The 21,125-nt window shown below is 39.2% G+C and overlaps 1 protein-coding gene across 1 annotated transcript; it reads left to right on the top strand.

The window, feature by feature from the left end:
- The first annotated feature begins 408 nt into the window (after window positions 1-408).
- On the top strand, window positions 409-3,324 carry mrps16 (mitochondrial ribosomal protein S16). The gene is made up of 4 exons (XM_077573687.1): window positions 409-565; window positions 682-720; window positions 1,253-1,519; window positions 3,113-3,324. Exons 2-4 carry the CDS (start codon window positions 708-710, stop codon window positions 3,226-3,228), a joined length of 396 nt encoding a protein of 131 aa, XP_077429813.1. The 5' UTR covers window positions 409-565; window positions 682-707; the 3' UTR covers window positions 3,229-3,324.
- Window positions 3,325-21,125: the final 17,801 nt, after the last annotated feature.

Raw genomic sequence — 21,125 nt, 5'->3', positions numbered from 1 at the left:
CCGGACCCCTTTATTTAAATAAATCCCCAGTCTTCTAAGCTTTAGAATAGACGCGCGAGCCACTAGTACACCCTGCTGCCTAAAAACATACATAGTCCTACAGACTACAGTGCAAAATTGATTAGAATTCCGACTGAGGACCCACTGTATTATAACGATTTTTTTTCTTTTTAATGTATATGTACTAAATATATTATATCATTTATGATTGTTATTTAAAAAAAAAATAAATATATATATATATATATATATATATATATATATACTTTTTTTAAAAATAAAAATAAAACGTATTTGTGTACATTTTGAGTCCGCTTCAATGTAAATTACATGCACTGTAGTTAAGCAGTACAACACTGCCCCCTACCGAGCTGGAAACCTATCAACATCTTGTCCGGAAAAGCCAACGTAACTTCCGGTTGAAACATGGCGGCGCACTGACAAATGTCACATTAGTTTTGGACAACGCAACCAAAATAAGGAGTCGATATTACCTAAAACCACAATTCTACTGACGTGTTACCCGGACACGTTGCGCTGCTTGCCCACATTCAAGACTTCAAAGGTATTCATTAATCCGTTCATTTTCCACTACCTTGTTAGCTGTTTAGCTCGGTAGAGCTACAGGCGATGTAAACATTACATCGGCGTTTCAAAGCATGTTTTCTTCCTCTTTTACAGAGTCTGGAAAATATTCAGCAGGCGTCATGGTACATCTGTGTAAGTTTTTCATTTTGCCGTCACGTGGAATCTCGAAGAACCTCGTCAAACCCTATTTTGTACTTTAGTCTGAGCATAGCTACATTAGATGTAAAGTCAGAATTGCATTAAATTTTCGGTATGTAAAACATTTCGGTAATAATAATAATAATAATAGCAACCTCGAAGCCATTGAATCGTTAGCATGGTAAACTAAGGACTTCCTTTATTGTGCAATTGTATATACACAAGCAGAAGGAATAATACAAAAAGTGCAATATTTTGTTATTATTTAGTTTTATATTTGCTTTGTAGCTTTTACCTCCAGCTAGTCATTTCATTCTACACATGAAACACTCAATAAATCACTATTTTTCAATTTTGTGGCTCAGTCAGACATACAAAAATATACTATTCTTTACAAATATGTTGACAATGTGTGTAAAAAGTGTTTGTATGTTTAAATGTGTTTGTGGATTTTCATGGACGTACTGCACTTCTTTTACCTCACGAGGGAGTAAAAAATAACGTGAAACACAATCTGACGTTGCAGCGCCGCAGCTCTTAAGGCGGTACCACGGGGGTTATGTGGTCATCCGCATGGCTCTGGCGGGCCACAAGCAAGCCAACAGACCCTTCTTCCGCATCGTGGCGGCGCTCAACAAGCGAGCGAGGGACGGCAAGTACATCGAGCAGCTGGGCACGTACGACCCGCTGCCCAACACGCACAACGAGAAACTGGTCAGCTTCAACTTGGATCGCATCAAGTACTGGATCGGCTGCGGCGCGCACCCTACCAAGCCAGTGGCCAAACTTTTAGGTGTGTCTGCGTTTAGTCATTTGTTGTTATCATTTAGAGCTCACGTTGTGTTGGATGCTCAGCGGACGCAACATTAAGTACACTTGCACAGTACTACGCAAGCGCTGTGTTGAAAAACAAACACACAAAAAACACCTTTACAAGGATAAATTACCCCGATTTAAATGAGAGAGATATTAAGTGAACAGTATTACTGTGCATATTGTTGACAATGTTTTTTATTTTACAGTAATCCATCATAACAAGAGTTATACAGTACAGCTATTAATCAATATCTGTAACGCCTCAGTTTCCTCTCTATAGGGGATGTCATGTCTTATTTTAAACTATCGGAAGGTTAAGACTAGAGTATAAAATATGGTTTACAAATAAATATAAAACAATATTAACTAACATATAACTGAGTTACACAATAACCAACATGTTTTTTTTTTTAAATAAAGACAATATTGTCACGGTTGCGGAGTGGAGGACCCAAATGCAGGGAGGCATGTATACCGAAAACTATTTATTTAACAAAAACACTACCAAGGTTACCGGGTAAACAAAACCAACAAAGATCTGAAAAGACCAAAAATCAAAGTAACAACAAAACACAAGAGTGGTGACTGCGACAATGATCCAACAAAGACTGAACAAAACCAGGGAACTAAATACAAGCCAACTGACGAGACAACGAGAGACACCTGGACAAGACATAAGTAGCTGGGGGAGATGATTGGATGACACAAGGGAACAGGATGACGAGTACAGGTGCGAACAAAACCATACAAGTCAGACAGGACACCAATCATAACAAATATAATAAATGTTTAAAACAAAACTGTAATACAATAAGTGTATGGTGTTTAAAACCAAACTAAGAAAAGATGGAATACAATATTAAACATTTTAAGTTATTCAAAAAAAAAAAAAGACCTACTACAATAATAAGCACTTTGTCTTTAAAAAGAAAAATATGTAATACAATAATAAATTGTGTTTGAAAAGAAAATGCTAAACAAAACAAAAAAAGTTTGAAAAAGCTATACAAATACAATATTAAATATTTAAAAAAAGACAAAACTACAATATAAGATTCACTCAGGAATCATGTGGTAATCTAACCCCCCAATTCCAAGCCTTAATGCTGAGTGTCAAGCAGGGCGGCAATGGGTCCCCCCCTTTTTTTTTTTTTTTTATTTAAATAGTCTTTGGGATGACCCGGCCGGGGTTTGAACCCACAACCTCCCAGTCTTAGGGCGGACACTCTACCACTACGCCATTGCACCCTTCGTAACGTTTACATATTTACATATAAGAAGCTGAAATACTATAAACAAATTATTTGAAAGGGAGGGGGGGGGATAAAATGCTGCAAAAATACAATAATAAAAATACTGCTTTAAAAAAAAACATACAATAAAAAATTGTTTTTAAGACCTAATCTTTAGCATTTATGCTGTCTCCATAGTCTGGCATACGTAATGTTGTGACCCATGAGCGTATTGTATACCTTTTGTAAGGAGAACCCTTATTCATTTGGAATGATATGTCACATAATGAACAAGGTAGCAGAGCTCAAATAAAATGAAAGCATTTCTATCCCCTCAGGTTTAGCCGGGTTCTTCCCCCTCCATCCCATGACGGTGACGGAGGCGGAGCGTCGGCGAGCCCAAGCGGCGCAAACGGAAGGGGAAGCGGAAAAAATTCAGAAGGCGGAAATGTGAAGAGTTGTGCTGTCACAACAGCGCACAAAGACTGTTATTTTTTTTTGTATATTATGTTATGAGTAAACCCATAATTAAAAGGGAAGAAATACACAAGCGACTGTTTTATAGTCTCTTTTCCACAGTGATGCATCAGACAGAGTATCTGCAAATCCTTAAAATGTTTTAAATTAGGGGATTATATTTTTAAAAAATCCATCCAGTTCCATCCTATCCTAGCTGACTTTGAACATTACGACATTATCTGAAGGGTTTTTTTTTTTTTTTTTACTTCAAATTATATAGCTTTTATGACTTTATTCCAAAAAATACTACTTTTCCATAAGATTACGAGTTTAATCTTGACTATATGACACACAATTTATGACAAATGTAATGATTAAGAAAAAATGTATCTCAAAAATATACATCTCAAATAACTTTACAACTTTATTCTGGTAAGATTCTGACTTCAGCCTCAAACATTTTTTTTTTACATTAAAATATGTATTTTAATAATTATATTTTTTTGTTTTTGAGCAGTTCAAACACATATGTCATGTTCCAAAAAGCCAAACAGAGCAATACATTATAACATAACATTATACATAATTATATACATAATAATTATATTATACATAACATAACATACAATCAAAAAAAACCTCATCATGTACAGTGGCAATATGTAAAAGTAACACCCACACATGTGGACTGACCAGTAGTATAGAGTGTGTCATAGGTGGTTTCTTTTTTTCTTTTTTTGAGAGAGTGTCATAGGAGGTTTCGATGCAACAGCGATATTACAAATATAATATTTGTTCAATCCAATGTTGATCCCTACTACTTATTACAATGTACCCTCCTTGTTTTCTTTTGTCCTCATCTTTAGTAAATCAATTCATCCTAATTCTTCATTTTCCAATAATTCACTTCTTCCTTTCTCCTCCCCTTGCAAACTTTAGATCTTGATCCTTTGTTCTCCTGCTTTCCTTTTCGTATGTGTTTGCTTGTGACTCAGTGGTGGTGAGTGATTAACGTCAAATCAGCGTATGGAAAAGCCTCAAGTGGATGGCAATGTCCATTTGATTATTTACCTAGTTGTTTTTTTACAGGCCACTCAGCGCCTTTTTAAAACCTTTTCTCCACCCATTTTACATACTTGCGCGCAGATAAGAAATTAATTTGCAGGCGTGCAGGTAATCATCAGCTGTATGTGAATGGCGTCCTGTGGAATAGAGTTCAACTTTCAATTTACGTCACATACTTGGACATTGGTTTATTTGAAAATAAATCACACAGTAAATAGTGTTGCTTTGGGAAAACGCCCAAAATGTATTTTTTAATGATTATTTTCGAATATAGTTTTTCTTATGCAATTTTAAAAGCAACATATTGCAGAAAATTCTTCATGGGCCAAATTAAAAGAAATAAATTGTTTTTTTAATAGATTAACTTGTGAAGTGAGTTAGGTTTTTATCAAGAAAAATGTCTCAATCAAATGTTCTTTTGTTGTCATTGATATATTAGTCCATACAAATGAACCTTTTGTTGAATCAGTCGTTTAAGATGAACAGGAAACTAATCTCTATGGATATATTATCGATATTTATTAGATCATCCAAAATGAAGTATTTCAGTTTTATTTTGTAAGCCATTCAAATGGGAGTTCTTTCAGTGTCGAAATGCATTTTTTAACTGATGAAGCGTGACGAGCGTGACATGAATATTTTTTGACATGATGGTGATTTATATTTCTTTTTTTTTTCTTCTTTTTTTTCCTGGTGATTCATATTTCTGTACCTTACCCCGCCCAACCAAGCATTGTCCCAAGACCTGTACAAGTGCATGATTTAGAGGACTTCTCAAGTCATTACGCCGTCATACTCCTCCTATACATAAAACGTTTGCAGAGGGAGGGCACGATAACAGTAACAATCTCAGATGACCTGTAAATCTTTTTATGGCAAAACGGTGACGCGAACAACTAGGTGCAGTAAGATCAAACTGAACTAGAACATAAATCGCAGCACTCGAGGATATTTTCATATTTTCCCCCATCCATGTGAATATGGTGAAATGATTCAGGCAGACACCTTTTGGATGCTTACCTGAAAAGAAGGGAACATGAAGACGGGGAGGATTTTTTTCACCATTCTTATCGTCATCATGATGTTTGCGTTGTGTGTGATAAACACACAAGGACAAGGTAACTCATTTCTTCTTTTTATTATATGAATTTGTGTCAGTTGTATGACACAAAAAAATTCAAGTACAGTGTTATTTACATAGCAAAATAGTTGTTTAGATGAAAAATTTAGACTTGAAAAAATCCATTCAGTATCCAAATCAAGTTTTATTATTTAAAAAAAAAAAATCTCAAAAGTAAAAAGCATTCTTTCATATTGTATGTTTTTGCCCCTTACTCATGTCTCACCAATATGGTTTAAAAAAAAAAGCACAATTAAATACATGTATCTACAAATTTGGGTATTTACATTTATTATTTATTGATTTGAAGTATTTTTATTTCGTCTATATCTACAAAACATGAAAGTGAAAGAATTCAATGAAGGATCCTTTTAAAAATGAAACATGACGCTTTGTTGATTGTCATTTTAAATCATTGTAAATATTCATCATTTTAATAGCATAATTGTCTGTGATAAATGTACCATGTTCTGATGTTTCTCAAATATTTAATACTCTCCCAAATGAAAAAATATTATGATTATTATTATAATGCAACATGAATAATTTCTGTCCATATATTGGGTCAAGACATAATTTACTGTCGAAAGAGCACAAGATGCCTCTGAAAGGTTGTATTTGTTTACTGTTGTCATAGCACAGCTAGCTACTGTACGTGGATTATTGAAGCTCGTGTTTCCAAACATATACTGCCAACTTTCAAGGCCAGGGGATAAAACAAAACAATATTTAATTTGACAGATTTTTTTTTTCTGCTTAATATGACTGTAGTCAATTAACCAACATTTTGCAGTACATTGGGGCACACTGATTCTTTTTAAATAACAATATTATACCTGACAATGGGGAGAGATTTTCAAACACAAAATATAAAGGCAGGAAACTGTAATGAATCAGTGAGTGTCATTTTTTAATGTCAAGATTTGTGCATTCTGATGAATTTAAACGGGTACAACCGAATCGGTAAAATTACCGAATGAACAATACTGAGCTCTCCAGGAAAAAAAAAAAAACGGGTACAACACCCTCTATAACGGAAAAAAATGTTAGTATCTGGTAATAGAATTTGCATTTGTTGGCAATCTGTGGTATACAAGGCTAAAAAAAAAAACTTTTCGTTGAGGAGTAATAATCAATGACTTTAATTTAGTAATGACTGTTTTGCAGGTTAGTTCCAGGGACAATGGTTTTATTAAACAATAATAAAAAATATATATGACAACAGGTTGAATGTAGTTCTGCAGCTATCGAATCATTTATGGTAATGTAATTAATTTCAAAATCAGGACAAGATACACAAATTTACACAACTCAATGGCCTCAGGTTTACATTACTTTTTTGTCATTCTGATTAAAATAAATGTGACTGAAGATCTCTGGTCATCTGTTTACATCTGCCGTTTGGCTTGATTAAAAACAAGTTATGAATACTGTAGTTTTAAACAAGTTCTCCCAACGCAGCCATTTTCAAGCGACTAAACAAAACGTCACTAGGCATATACATCAAGACAAAACATGCGCAGAACAGACGCAACCTTAAAAAAGTATTCTAGCTGTCAAATCAGCTTTATTGTTTCATAGATAATGACGTTTCCGCATTGTTGCCTTCCACAGTGAATAGGACAACAGTGAATTTTGAAACAACTCTGTCCTCTCTAACCAGCAATGAACCATCATCGACGACTATGTATTCATCTTCAGAACCAAAATTTACATCAGAAACAACAAGTTTGCCAACTAGTCAGGAAGCTTCAACTAGTGGATTGCTCTCCACTTCAATGCCAAAGACTACATCTGTTACAAAAATTATGCCAACAGATTCAACTGAGTCAAACACATCACCTGAAGCATCCACCACTGAGGGAACTAAGCAGACTACTAACAATGATCAAACTATAGCAACATCCGGTTCTTCCACAGATGCTGATGTTTCCACATTGTTTCCTTCCGCATTCCCACCAGTGACCACCCAATTGAGTCATACTTCTTCTGGAATTAACACAGACACAACACAAACCAATATGGAAACAACTGAATCCTCTTTTACCAGCGAGGAACCAGCAACAACAAATATTTATTCAACTTCAAAACCACAGCTTACATCTGAACCTATAGTAACATCTGGAGGGTCAACACCTAATGAGAGCACAGAGTCAACCAGTCGGCAAACAACAAGTATGATATCGTCCTCTTCAGAGCCACAAACATCTGTGACAGCTACTATGTCCACAGACTCACACACATCAATTGGCACATACACCACCCAGCTACCTTATACTTCGTCTGAATATAGGACAACTCCAGTTAATCTGGAAACAACTCAGTCCTTTTTAACCAGCAATGAACCATCATCACCTATGTTTTCCTCTTCAGAACCAAAGTTTACATCTGAAACAACAGGTTTCTTTACAAAGTCAACTCAAACTATACCAACCAGTCAGGAAACTTCAACTAGTGGATTATCTTCCACTTCAATGCCAGAGACTACATCTTTCGCAACGAACATACCCACAGAATCAACTGAGCCATACACATCACCTGAAACATCCACCACTGAGGAAACTCAGCAAACTACTGACAATGATCAGACTATAGCAACATCCGGTTCTTCCACAGATGCTGACGTTTCGACATTGTTGCCTTCCACATTCCCCCCAGTGACCACCCAATTGAGTCATACTTCTTCTGGAATTAACACAGACACAACACAAACCGATCTGGAAACAACTGAATCCTCACTAACCAGTGACGAACCAGGAACAACGAGTAGTTATTCATCTTCAAAACCACAACTTACATCTGAACCTATAGTAACATCTGGAGGGTCAACACCTAATGCGAACACAGAGTCAACCAGTCGGCAATCAACAAGTATGATATCGTCCTCTTCAGAGCCACAAACATCTGTGACAGCTACTATGTCCACAGACTCACACACATCAATTGGCACATACACCACCCAGCTACCTTATACTTCGTCTGAATATAGGACAACTCCAGTTAATCTGGAAAATACTCAGTCCTTTTTAACCAGCAATGAACCATCATCACCTATGTATTCCTCTTCAGAACCAAAAACTACATCTGAAACAACAGGTTTCTTTACAGAGTCAACTCAAACTATACCAACCAGTCAGGAAACTTCAACTAGTGGATTATCTTCCACTTCACTGCCAGAGACTACATCTTTCGCAACGATCATACCCACAGAATCAACTGAGCCATACACATCACCTGAAACATCCACCACTGAGGAAACTAAGCAAACTACTGACAATGATCAGACTATAGCAACATCCAGTTCTTCCACAGATGCTGACGTTTCCACATTCCCACCAGTGACCACCCAATTGAGTCATACTTCTTCTGGAATTAACACAGACACAACACAAACCGATCTGGAAACAACTGAATCCTCTTTAACCAGCGACGAACCAGAAACAACGAGTATTTATTCATCTTCAAAACCACAGCTTACATCTGAACCTATAGTAACATCTGGAGGGTCAACACCTAATGAGAACACAGACTCAACCAGTCGGCAATCAACAAGTATGATATCGTCCTCTTCAGAACCACAAAGAACATCTGTGTCAGCTACTATGTCCACAGAATCATATACATTAATTGAAACATACACCACCCAGCTACCTTATACATCGTCTGAATTTAGGACAACACCAGTAAATCTGGAAACAACTCAGCCCTTTTTAACCAGCAATGAACCATCATCACCTATGTATTCCTCTTCAGAACCAAAAACTACATCTGAAACAACAGGTTTCTTTACAGAGTCAACTCAAACTATACCAACCAGTCAGGAAACTTCAACTAGTGGATTATCTTCCACTTCACTGCCAGAGACTACATCTTTCGCAACGAACATACCCACAGAATCAACTGAGCCATACACATCACCTGAAACATCCACCACTGAGGAAACTAAGCAAACTACTGACAATGATCAGACTATAGCAACATTCAGTTCTTCCACAGATGCTGACGTTTCCACATTCCCACCAGTGACCACCCAATTGAGTCATACTTCTTCTGGAATTAACACAGACACAACACAAACCGATCTGGAAACAACTGAATCCTCTTTAACCAGCGACGAACCAGAAACAACGAGTATTTATTCATCTTCAAAACCACAGCTTACATCTGAACCTATAGTAACATCTGGAGGGTCAACGCCTAATGAGAACACAGACTCAAACAGTCGGCATTCAACAAGTATGATATCGTCCTCTTCAGAACCACAAAGAACATCTGTGTCAGCTACTATGTCCACAGACCCACACACATCAATTGGCACATATACCACCCAGCTACCTTATACATCGTCTGAATTTAGGACAACACCAGTAAATCTGGAAACAACTCAGCCCTTTTTAACCAGCAATGAACCATCATCACCTATGTATTCCTCTTCAGAACCAAAAACTACATCTGAAACAACAGGTTTCTTTACAAAGTCAACTCAAACTATACCAACCAGTCAGGAAACTTCAACTAGTGGATTATCTTCCACTTCAATGCCAGAGACTACATCTTTCGCAACGATCATACCCACAGAATCAACTGAGCCATACACATCACCTGAAACATCCACCACTGAGGAAACTCAGCAAACTACTGACAATGATCAGACTATAGCAACATCCGGTTCTTCCACAGATGCTGACGTTTCGACATTGTTGCCTTCCACATTCCCCCCAGTGACCACCCAATTGAGTCATACTTCTTCTGGAATTAACACAGACACAACACAAACCGATCTGGAAACAACTGAATCCTCACTAACCAGTGACGAACCAGGAACAACGAGTAGTTATTCATCTTCAAAACCACAACTTACATCTGAACCTATAGTAACATCTGGAGGGTCAACACCTAATGCGAACACAGAGTCAACCAGTCGGCAATCAACAAGTATGATATCGTCCTCTTCAGAGCCACAAACATCTGTGACAGCTACTATGTCCACAGACTCACACACATCAATTGGCACATACACCACCCAGCTACCTTATACTTCGTCTGAATATAGGACAACTCCAGTTAATCTGGAAAATACTCAGTCCTTTTTAACCAGCAATGAACCATCATCACCTATGTATTCCTCTTCAGAACCAAAAACTACATCTGAAACAACAGGTTTCTTTACAGAGTCAACTCAAACTATACCAACCAGTCAGGAAACTTCAACTAGTGGATTATCTTCCACTTCACTGCCAGAGACTACATCTTTCGCAACGATCATACCCACAGAATCAACTGAGCCATACACATCACCTGAAACATCCACCACTGAGGAAACTAAGCAAACTACTGACAATGATCAGACTATAGCAACATCCAGTTCTTCCACAGATGCTGACGTTTCCACATTCCCACCAGTGACCACCCAATTGAGTCATACTTCTTCTGGAATTAACACAGACACAACACAAACCGATCTGGAAACAACTGAATCCTCTTTAACCAGCGACGAACCAGAAACAACGAGTATTTATTCATCTTCAAAACCACAGCTTACATCTGAACCTATAGTAACATCTGGAGGGTCAACACCTAATGAGAACACAGACTCAACCAGTCGGCAATCAACAAGTATGATATCGTCCTCTTCAGAACCACAAAGAACATCTGTGTCAGCTACTATGTCCACAGAATCATATACATTAATTGAAACATACACCACCCAGCTACCTTATACATCGTCTGAATTTAGGACAACACCAGTAAATCTGGAAACAACTCAGCCCTTTTTAACCAGCAATGAACCATCATCACCTATGTATTCCTCTTCAGAACCAAAAACTACATCTGAAACAACAGGTTTCTTTACAGAGTCAACTCAAACTATACCAACCAGTCAGGAAACTTCAACTAGTGGATTATCTTCCACTTCACTGCCAGAGACTACATCTTTCGCAACGAACATACCCACAGAATCAACTGAGCCATACACATCACCTGAAACATCCACCACTGAGGAAACTAAGCAAACTACTGACAATGATCAGACTATAGCAACATTCAGTTCTTCCACAGATGCTGACGTTTCCACATTCCCACCAGTGACCACCCAATTGAGTCATACTTCTTCTGGAATTAACACAGACACAACACAAACCGATCTGGAAACAACTGAATCCTCTTTAACCAGCGACGAACCAGAAACAACGAGTATTTATTCATCTTCAAAACCACAGCTTACATCTGAACCTATAGTAACATCTGGAGGGTCAACGCCTAATGAGAACACAGACTCAAACAGTCGGCATTCAACAAGTATGATATCGTCCTCTTCAGAACCACAAAGAACATCTGTGTCAGCTACTATGTCCACAGACCCACACACATCAATTGGCACATATACCACCCAGCTACCTTATACTTCGTCTGAATATAGGACAACTCCAGTTAATCTGGAAACAACTCAGTCCTTTTTAACCAGCAATGAACCATCATCAACTATGTATTCCTCTTCAGAACCAAAAACTACATCTGAAACAACAGGTTTCTTTACAGAGTCAACTCAAACTATACCAACCAGTCAGGAAACTTCAACTAGTGGATTATCTTCCACTTCACTGCCAGAGACTACATCTTTCGCAACGATCATACCCACAGAATCAACTGAGCCATACACATCACCTGAAACATCCACCACTGAGGAAACTAAGCAAACTACTGACAATGATCAGACTATAGCAACATCCAGTTCTTCCACAGATGCTGACGTTTCCACATTCCCACCAGTGACCACCCAATTGAGTCATACTTCTTCTGGAATTAACACAGACACAACACAAACCGATCTGGAAACAACTGAATCCTCTTTAACCAGCGACGAACCAGAAACAACGAGTATTTATTCATCTTCAAAACCACATCTTACATCTGAACCTATAGTAACATCTGGAGGGTCAACACCTAATGAGAACACAGACTCAACCAGTCGGCAATCAACAAGTATATCGTCCTCTTCAGAACCACAAAGAACATCTGTGTCAGCTACTATGTCCACAGACTCACACACATCAATTGGCACATATACCACCCAGCTACCTTATACTTCGTCTGAATATAGGACAACTCCAGTTAATCTGGAAACAACTCAGTCCTTTTTAACCAGCAATGAACCATCATCACCTATGTATTCCTCTTCAGAACCAAAAACTACATCTGAAACAACAGGTTTCTTTACAGAGTCAACTCAAACTATACCAACCAGTCAGGAAACTTCAACTAGTGGATTGTCTTCCACTTCACTGCCAGAGACTACATCTTTCGCAACGATCATACCCACAGAATCAACTGAGCCATACACATCACCTGAAACATCCACCACTGAGAAAACTAAGCAAACTACTGACAATGATCAGACAATAGCAACATCCAGTTCTTCCACAGATGCTGACGTTTCCACATTCCCACCAGTGACCACCCAATTGAGTCATACTTCTTCTGGAATTAACACAGACACAACACAAACCGATCTGGAAACAACTGAATCCTCACTAACCAGCGACGAACCAGGAACAACGAGTATTTATTCATCTTCAAAACCACAGCTTACATCTGAACCTATAGTAACATCTGGAGGGTCAACACCTAATGAGAACACAGACTCAACCAGTCGGCAATCAACAAGTATGATATCGTCCTCTTCAGAACCACAAAGAACATCTGTGTCAGCTACTATGTCCACAGAATCATATACATTAATTGAAACATACACCACCCAGCTACCTTATACATCGTCTGAATTTAGGACAACACCAGTAAATCTGGAAACAACTCAGCCCTTTTTAACCAGCAATGAACCATCATCACCTATGTATTCCTCTTCAGAACCAAAAACTACATCTGAAACAACAGGTTTCTTTACAGAGTCAACTCAAACTATACCAACCAGTCAGGAAACTTCAACTAGTGGATTATCTTCCACTTCACTGCCAGACACTACATCTTTCGCAACGATCATACCCACAGAATCAACTGAGCCATACACATCACCTGAAACATCCACCACTGAGGAAACTAAGCAAACTACTGACAATGATCAGACTATAGCAACATCCAGTTCTTCCACAGATGCTGATGTTTCCACATTCCCACCAGTGACCACCCAATTGAGTCATACTTCTTCTGGAATTAACACAGACACAACACAAACCGATCTGGAAACAACTGAATCCTCTTTAACCAGCGACGAACCAGAAACAACGAGTATTTATTCATCTTCAAAACCACAGCTTACATCTGAACCTATAGTAACATCTGGAGGGTCAACACCTAATGAGAACACAGACTCAACCAGTCGGCAATCAACAAGTATGATATCGTCCTCTTCAGAACCACAAAGAACATCTGTGTCAGCTACTATGTCCACAGACTCACACACATCAATTGGCACATATACCACCCAGCTACCTTATACTTCGTCTGAATATAGGACAACTCCAGTTAATCTGGAAACAACTCAGTCCTTTTTAACCAGCAATGAACCATCATCACCTATGTATTCCTCTTCAGAACCAAAAACTACATCTGAAACAACAGGTTTCTTTACAGAGTCAACTCAAACTATACCAACCAGTCAGGAAACTTCAACTAGTGGATTGTCTTCCACTTCACTGCCAGAGACTACATCTTTCGCAACTATCCTACCCACAGAATCAACTGAGCCATACACATCACCTGAAACATCCACCACTGAGAAAACTAAGCAAACTACTGACAATTATCAGACAATAGCAACATCCAGTTCTTCCACAGATGCTGACGTTTCCACATTCCCACCAGTGACCACCCAATTGAGTCATACTTCTTCTGGAATTAACACAGACACAACACAAACCGATCTGGAAACAACTGAATCCTCACTAACCAGCGACGAACCAGGAACAACGAGTATTTATTCATCTTCAAAACCACAGCTTACATCTGAACCTATAGTAACATCTGGAGGGTCAACACCTAATGAGAACACAGATTCAACCAGTCGGCAATCAACAAGTATGATATCGTCCTCTTCAGAACCACAAAGAACATCTGTGTCAGCTACTATGTCCACAGAATCATATACATTAATTGAAACATACACCACCCAGCTACCTTATACATCGTCTGAATTTAGGACAACACCAGTAAATCTGGAAACAACTCAGCCCTTTTTAACCAGCAATGAACCATCATCACCTATGTATTCCTCTTCAGAACCAAAAACTACATCTGAAACAACAGGTTTCTTTACAAAGTCAACTCAAACTATACCAACCAGTCAGGAAACTTCAACTAGTGGATTATCTTCCACTTCAATGCCAGAGACTACATCTTTCGCAACGATCATACCCACAGAATCAACTGAGCCATACACATCACCTGAAACATCCACCACTGAGGAAACTCAGAAAACTACTGACAATGATCAGACTATAGCAACATCCGGTTCTTCCACAGATGCTGACGTTTCCACTTTGTTGCCTTCCACATTCCTTCCAGTGACCACCCAATTGAGTCATACTTCTTCTGGAATTAACACAGACACAACACAAACCGATCTGGAAACAACTGAATCCTCTTTAACCAGCGACGAACCAGAAACAACGAGTATTTATTCATCTTCAAAACCACAGCTTACATCTGAACCTATAGTAACATCTGGAGGGTCAACACCTAATGAGAACACAGAGTCAACCAGTCGGCAATCAACAAGTATGATATCGTCCTCTTCAGAGCCACAAATATTTGTGACAGCTACTATGTCAACGGACTCACACACATCAATTGGCACATATACCACCCAGCTAGCTTATACTTCGTCTGAATTTAGGACAACACCAGTAAATCTGGAAACAACTCAGTCCTTTTTAACCAGCAATGAACCATCATCACCTATGTATTCCTCTTCAGAACCAAAAACTACATCTGAAACAACAGGTTTCTTTACAGAGTCAACTCAAACTATACCTATCAGTCAGGAAACTTCAACTAGTGGATTGTCTTCCACTTCACTGCCAGAGACTACATCTTTCGCAACGATCATACCCACAGGATCAACTGAGCCATATACATCAACTGAAACATCCACCACTGAGGAAACTAAGCAAACTACTGACAATGATCAGACTATAGCAACATCCAGTTCTTCCACAGATGCTGACGTTTCCACTTTGTTGCCTTCCACATTCCCTCCAGTGACCACCCAATTGAGTCATACTTCTTCTGGAATTAACACAGACACAACACAAACCGATCTGGAAACAACTGAATCCTCACTAACCAGCGACGAACCAGGAACAACGAGTATTTATTCATCTTCAAAACCACAGCTTACATCTGAACCTATAGTAACATCTGGAGGGTCAACACCTAATGAGAACACAGAGTCAACCAGTCGGCAATCAACAAGTATATCGTCCTCTTCAGAACCACAAAGAACATCTGTGTCAGCTACTATGTCCACAGACTCACACACATCAATTGGCACATATACCACCCAGCTACCTTATACTTCGTCTGAATATAGGACAACTCCAGTTAATCTGGAAACAACTCAGTCCTTTTTAACCAACAATGAACCATCATCACCTATGTATTCCTCTTCAGAACCAAAAACTACATCTGAAACAACAGGTTTCTTTACAGAGTCAACTCAAACTATACCAACCAGTCAGGAAACTTCAACTAGTGGATTATCTTCCACTTCACTGCCAGAGACTACATCTTTCGCAACGATCATACCCACAGAATCAACTGAGCCATACACATCACCTGAAACATCCACCACTGAGGAAACTAAGCAAACTACTGACAATGATCAGACTATAGCAACATCCAGTTCTTCCACAGATGCTGACGTTTCCACATTCCCACCAGTGACCACCCAATTGAGTCATACTTCTTCTGGAATTAACACAGACACAACACAAACCGATCTGGAAACAACTGAATCCTCTTTAACCAGCGACGAACCAGAAACAACGAGTATTTATTCATCTTCAAAACCACAGCTTACATCTGAACCTATAGTAACATCTGGAGGGTCAACACCTAATGAGAACACAGACTCAACCAGTCGGCAATCAACAAGTATGATATCGTCCTCTTCAGAACCACAAAGAACATCTGTGACAGCTACTATGTCCACAGACTCACACACATCAATTGGCACATACACCACCCAGCTACCTTATACTTCGTCTGAATATAGGACAACTCCAGTTAATCTGGAAAATACTCAGTCCTTTTTAACCAGCAATGAACCATCATCACCTATGTATTCCTCTTCAGAACCAAAAACTACATCTGAAACAACAGGTTTCTTTACAGAGTCAACTCAAACTATACCAACCAGTCAGGAAACTTCAACTAGTGGATTATCTTCCACTTCACTGCCAGACACTACATCTTTCGCAACGATCATACCCACAGAATCAACTGAGCCATACACGTCACCTGAAACATCCACCACTGAGGAAACTAAGCAAACTACTGACAATGATCAGACTATAGCAACATCCAGTTCTTCCACAGATGCTGACGTTTCCACATTCCCACCAGTGACCACCCAATTGAGTCATACTTCTTCTGGAATTAACACAGACACAACACAAACCGATCTGGAAACAACTGAATCCTCTTTAACCAGCGACGAACCAGAAACAACGAGTATTTATTCATCTTCAAAACCACAGCTTACATCTGAACCTATAGTAACATCTGGAGGGTCAACACCTAATGAGAACACAGACTCAACCAGTCGGCAATCAACAAGTATGATATCGTCCTCTTCAGAACCACAAAGAACATCTGTGTCAGCTACTATGTCCACAGACTCACACACATCAATTGGCACATATACCACCCAGCTACCTTATACTTCGTCTGAATATAGGACAACTCCAGTTAATCTGGAAACAACTCAGTCCTTTTTAACCAGCAATGAACCATCATCACCTATGTATTCCTCTTCAGAACCAAAAACTACATCTGAAACAACAGGTTTCTTTACAGAGTCAACTCAAACTATACCAACCAGTCAGGAAACTTCAACTAGTGGATTGTCTTCCACTTCACTGCCAGAGACTACATCTTTCGCAACTATCCTACCCACAGAATCAACTGAGCCATACACATCACCTGAAACATCCACCACTGAGAAAACTAAGCAAACTACTGACAATTATCAGACAATAGCAACATCCAGTTCTTCCACAGATGCTGACGTTTCCACATTCCCACCAGTGACCACCCAATTGAGTCATACTTCTTCTGGAATTAACACAGGCACAACACAAACCGATCTGGAAACAACTGAATCCTCACTAACCAGCGACGAACCAGGAACAACGAGTATTTATTCATCTTCAAAACCACAGCTTACATCTGAACCTATAGTAACATCTGGAGGGTCAACACCTAATGAGAACACAGACTCAACCAGTCGGCAATCAACAAGTATGATATCGTCCTCTTCAGAACCACAAAGAACATCTGTGTCAGCTACTATGTCCATAGAATCATATACATTAATTGAAACATACACCACCCAGCTACCTTATACATCGTCTGAATTTAGGACAACACCAGTAAATCTGGAAACAACTCAGCCCTTTTTAACCAGCAATGAACCATCATCACCTATGTATTCCTCTTCAGAACCAAAAACTACATCTGAAACAACAGGTTTCTTTACAAAGTCAACTCAAACTATACCAACCAGTCAGGAAACTTCAACTAGTGGATTATTTTCCACTTCAATGCCAGAGACTACATCTTTCGCAACGATCATACCCACAGAATCAACTGAGCCATACACATCACCTGAAACATCCACCACTGAGGAAACTCAGCAAACTACTGACAATGATCAGACTATAGCAACATCCGGTTCTTCCACAGATGCTGACGTTTCGACATTGTTGCCTTCCACATTCCCCCCAGTGACCACCCAATTGAGTCATACTTCTTCTGGAATTAACACAGACACAACACAAACCGATCTGGAAACAACTGAATCCTCACTAACCAGTGACGAACCAGGAACAACGAGTAGTTATTCATCTTCAAAACCACAACTTACATCTGAACCTATAGTAACATCTGGAGGGTCAACACCTAATGCGAACACAGAGTCAACCAGTCGGCAATCAACAAGTATGATATCGTCCTCTTCAGAGCCACAAACATCTGTGACAGCTACTATGTCCACAGACTCACACACATCAATTGGCACATACACCACCCAGCTACCTTATACTTCGTCTGAATATAGGACAACTCCAGTTAATCTGGAAAATACTCAGTCCTTTTTAACCAGCAATGAACCATCATCACCTATGTATTCCTCTTCAGAACCAAAAACTACATCTGAAACAACAGGTTTCTTTACAGAGTCAACTCAAACTATACCAACCAGTCAGGAAACTTCAACTAGTGGATTATCTTCCACTTCACTGCCAGAGACTACATCTTTCGCAACGATCATACCCACAGAATCAACTGAGCCATACACATCACCTGAAACATCCACCACTGAGGAAACTAAGCAAACTACTGACAATGATCAGACTATAGCAACATCCAGTTCTTCCACAGATGCTGACGTTTCCACATTCCCACCAGTGACCACCCAATTGAGTCATACTTCTTCTGGAATTAACACAGACACAACACAAACCGATCTGGAAACAACTGAATCCTCTTTAACCAGCGACGAACCAGAAACAACGAGTATTTATTCATCTTCAAAACCACAGCTTACATCTGAACCTATAGTAACATCTGGAGGGTCAACACCTAATGAGAACACAGACTCAACCAGTCGGCAATCAACAAGTATATCGTCCTCTTCAGAACCACAAAGAACATCTGTGTCAGCTACTATGTCCACAGACTCACACACATCAATTGGCACATATACCACCCAGCTACCTTATACTTCGTCTGAATATAGGACAACTCCAGTTAATCTGGAAACAACTCAGTCCTTTTTAACCAGCAATGAACCATCATCACCTATGTATTCCTCTTCAGAACCAAAAACTACATCTGAAACAACAGGTTTCTTTACAGAGTCAACTCAAACTATACCAACCAGTCAGGAAACTTCAACTAGTGGATTGTCTTCCACTTCACTGCCAGAGACTACATCTTTCGCAACGATCATACCCACAGAATCAACTGAGCCATACACATCACCTGAAACATCCACCACTGAGAAAACTAAGCAAACTACTGACAATGATCAGACAATAGCAACATCCAGTTCTTCCACAGATGCTGACGTTTCCACATTCCCACCAGTGACCACCCAATTGAGTCATACTTATTCTGGAATTAACACAGACACAACACAAACCGATCTGGAAACAACTGAATCCTCACTAACCAGCGACGAACCAGGAACAACGAGTATTTATTCATCTTCAAAACCACAGCTTACATCTGAACCTATAGTAACATCTGGAGGGTCAACACCTAATGAGAACACAGACTCAACCAGTCGGCAATCAACAAGTATGATATCGTCCTCTTCAGAACCACAAAGAACATCTGTGTCAGCTACTATGTCCACAGAATCATATACATTAATTGAAACATACACCACCCAGCTACCTTATACAACGTCTGAATTTAGGACAACACCAGTAAATCTGGAAACAACTCAGCCCCTTTTAACCAGCAATGAACCATCATCACCTATGTATTCCTCTTCAGAACCAAAAACTACATCTGAAACAACAGGTTTCTTTACAGAGTCAACTCAAACTATACCAACCAGTCAGGAAACTTCAACTAGTGGATTGTCTTCCACTTCACTGCCAGAGACTACATCTTTCACAACTATCATACCCACAGAATCAACTGGGCCATACACATCACCTGAAACATCCACCACTGAGAAAACTAAGCAAACTACTGACAATTATCAGACAATAGCAACATCCAGTTCTTCCACAGATGCTGACGTTTCCACTTTGTTGCCTTCCACATTCCCTCCAGTGACCACCCAATTGAGTCATACTTCTTCTGGAATTAACACAGACACAACACAAACCGATCTGGAAACAACTGAATCCTCACTAACCAGCGACGAACCAGGAACAACGAGTATTTATTCATCTTCAAAACCACAGCTTACATCTGAACCTATAGTAACATCTGGAGGGTCAACACCTAATGAGAACACAGAGTCAACCAGTCGGCAATCAACAAGTATATCGTCCTCTTCAGAACCACAAAGAACATCTGTGTCAGCTACTATGTCCACAGACTCACACACATCAATTGGCACATATACCACCCAGCTACCTTATACTTCGTCTGAATATAGGACAACTCCAGTTAATCTGGAAACAACTCAGTCCTTTTTAACCAGCAATGAACCATCATCACCTATGTATTCCTCTTCAGAACCAAAAACTACATCTGAAACAACAGGTTTCTTTACAGAGTCAACTCAAACTATACCAACCAGTCAGGAAACTTCAACTAGTCGATTGTCTTCTACTTCACTGCCAGAGACTACATCTTTCGCAACGATCATACCCACAGAATCAACTGAGCCATACACATCACCTGAAATATCCACCACTGAGAAAACTAAGCAAACTACTGACAATGATCAGACTATAGCAACCTCCGGTTCTTCCACAGATGCTGACGTTTCCACATTCCCCCCAGTG

Source organism: Vanacampus margaritifer, chromosome 8 (genome assembly GCF_051991255.1).
Source record: "Vanacampus margaritifer isolate UIUO_Vmar chromosome 8, RoL_Vmar_1.0, whole genome shotgun sequence".
Classification (NCBI taxonomy): Eukaryota; Metazoa; Chordata; class Actinopteri; order Syngnathiformes; family Syngnathidae; genus Vanacampus; species Vanacampus margaritifer.
This window is presented reverse-complemented; position numbering and strand designations above follow the sequence as displayed.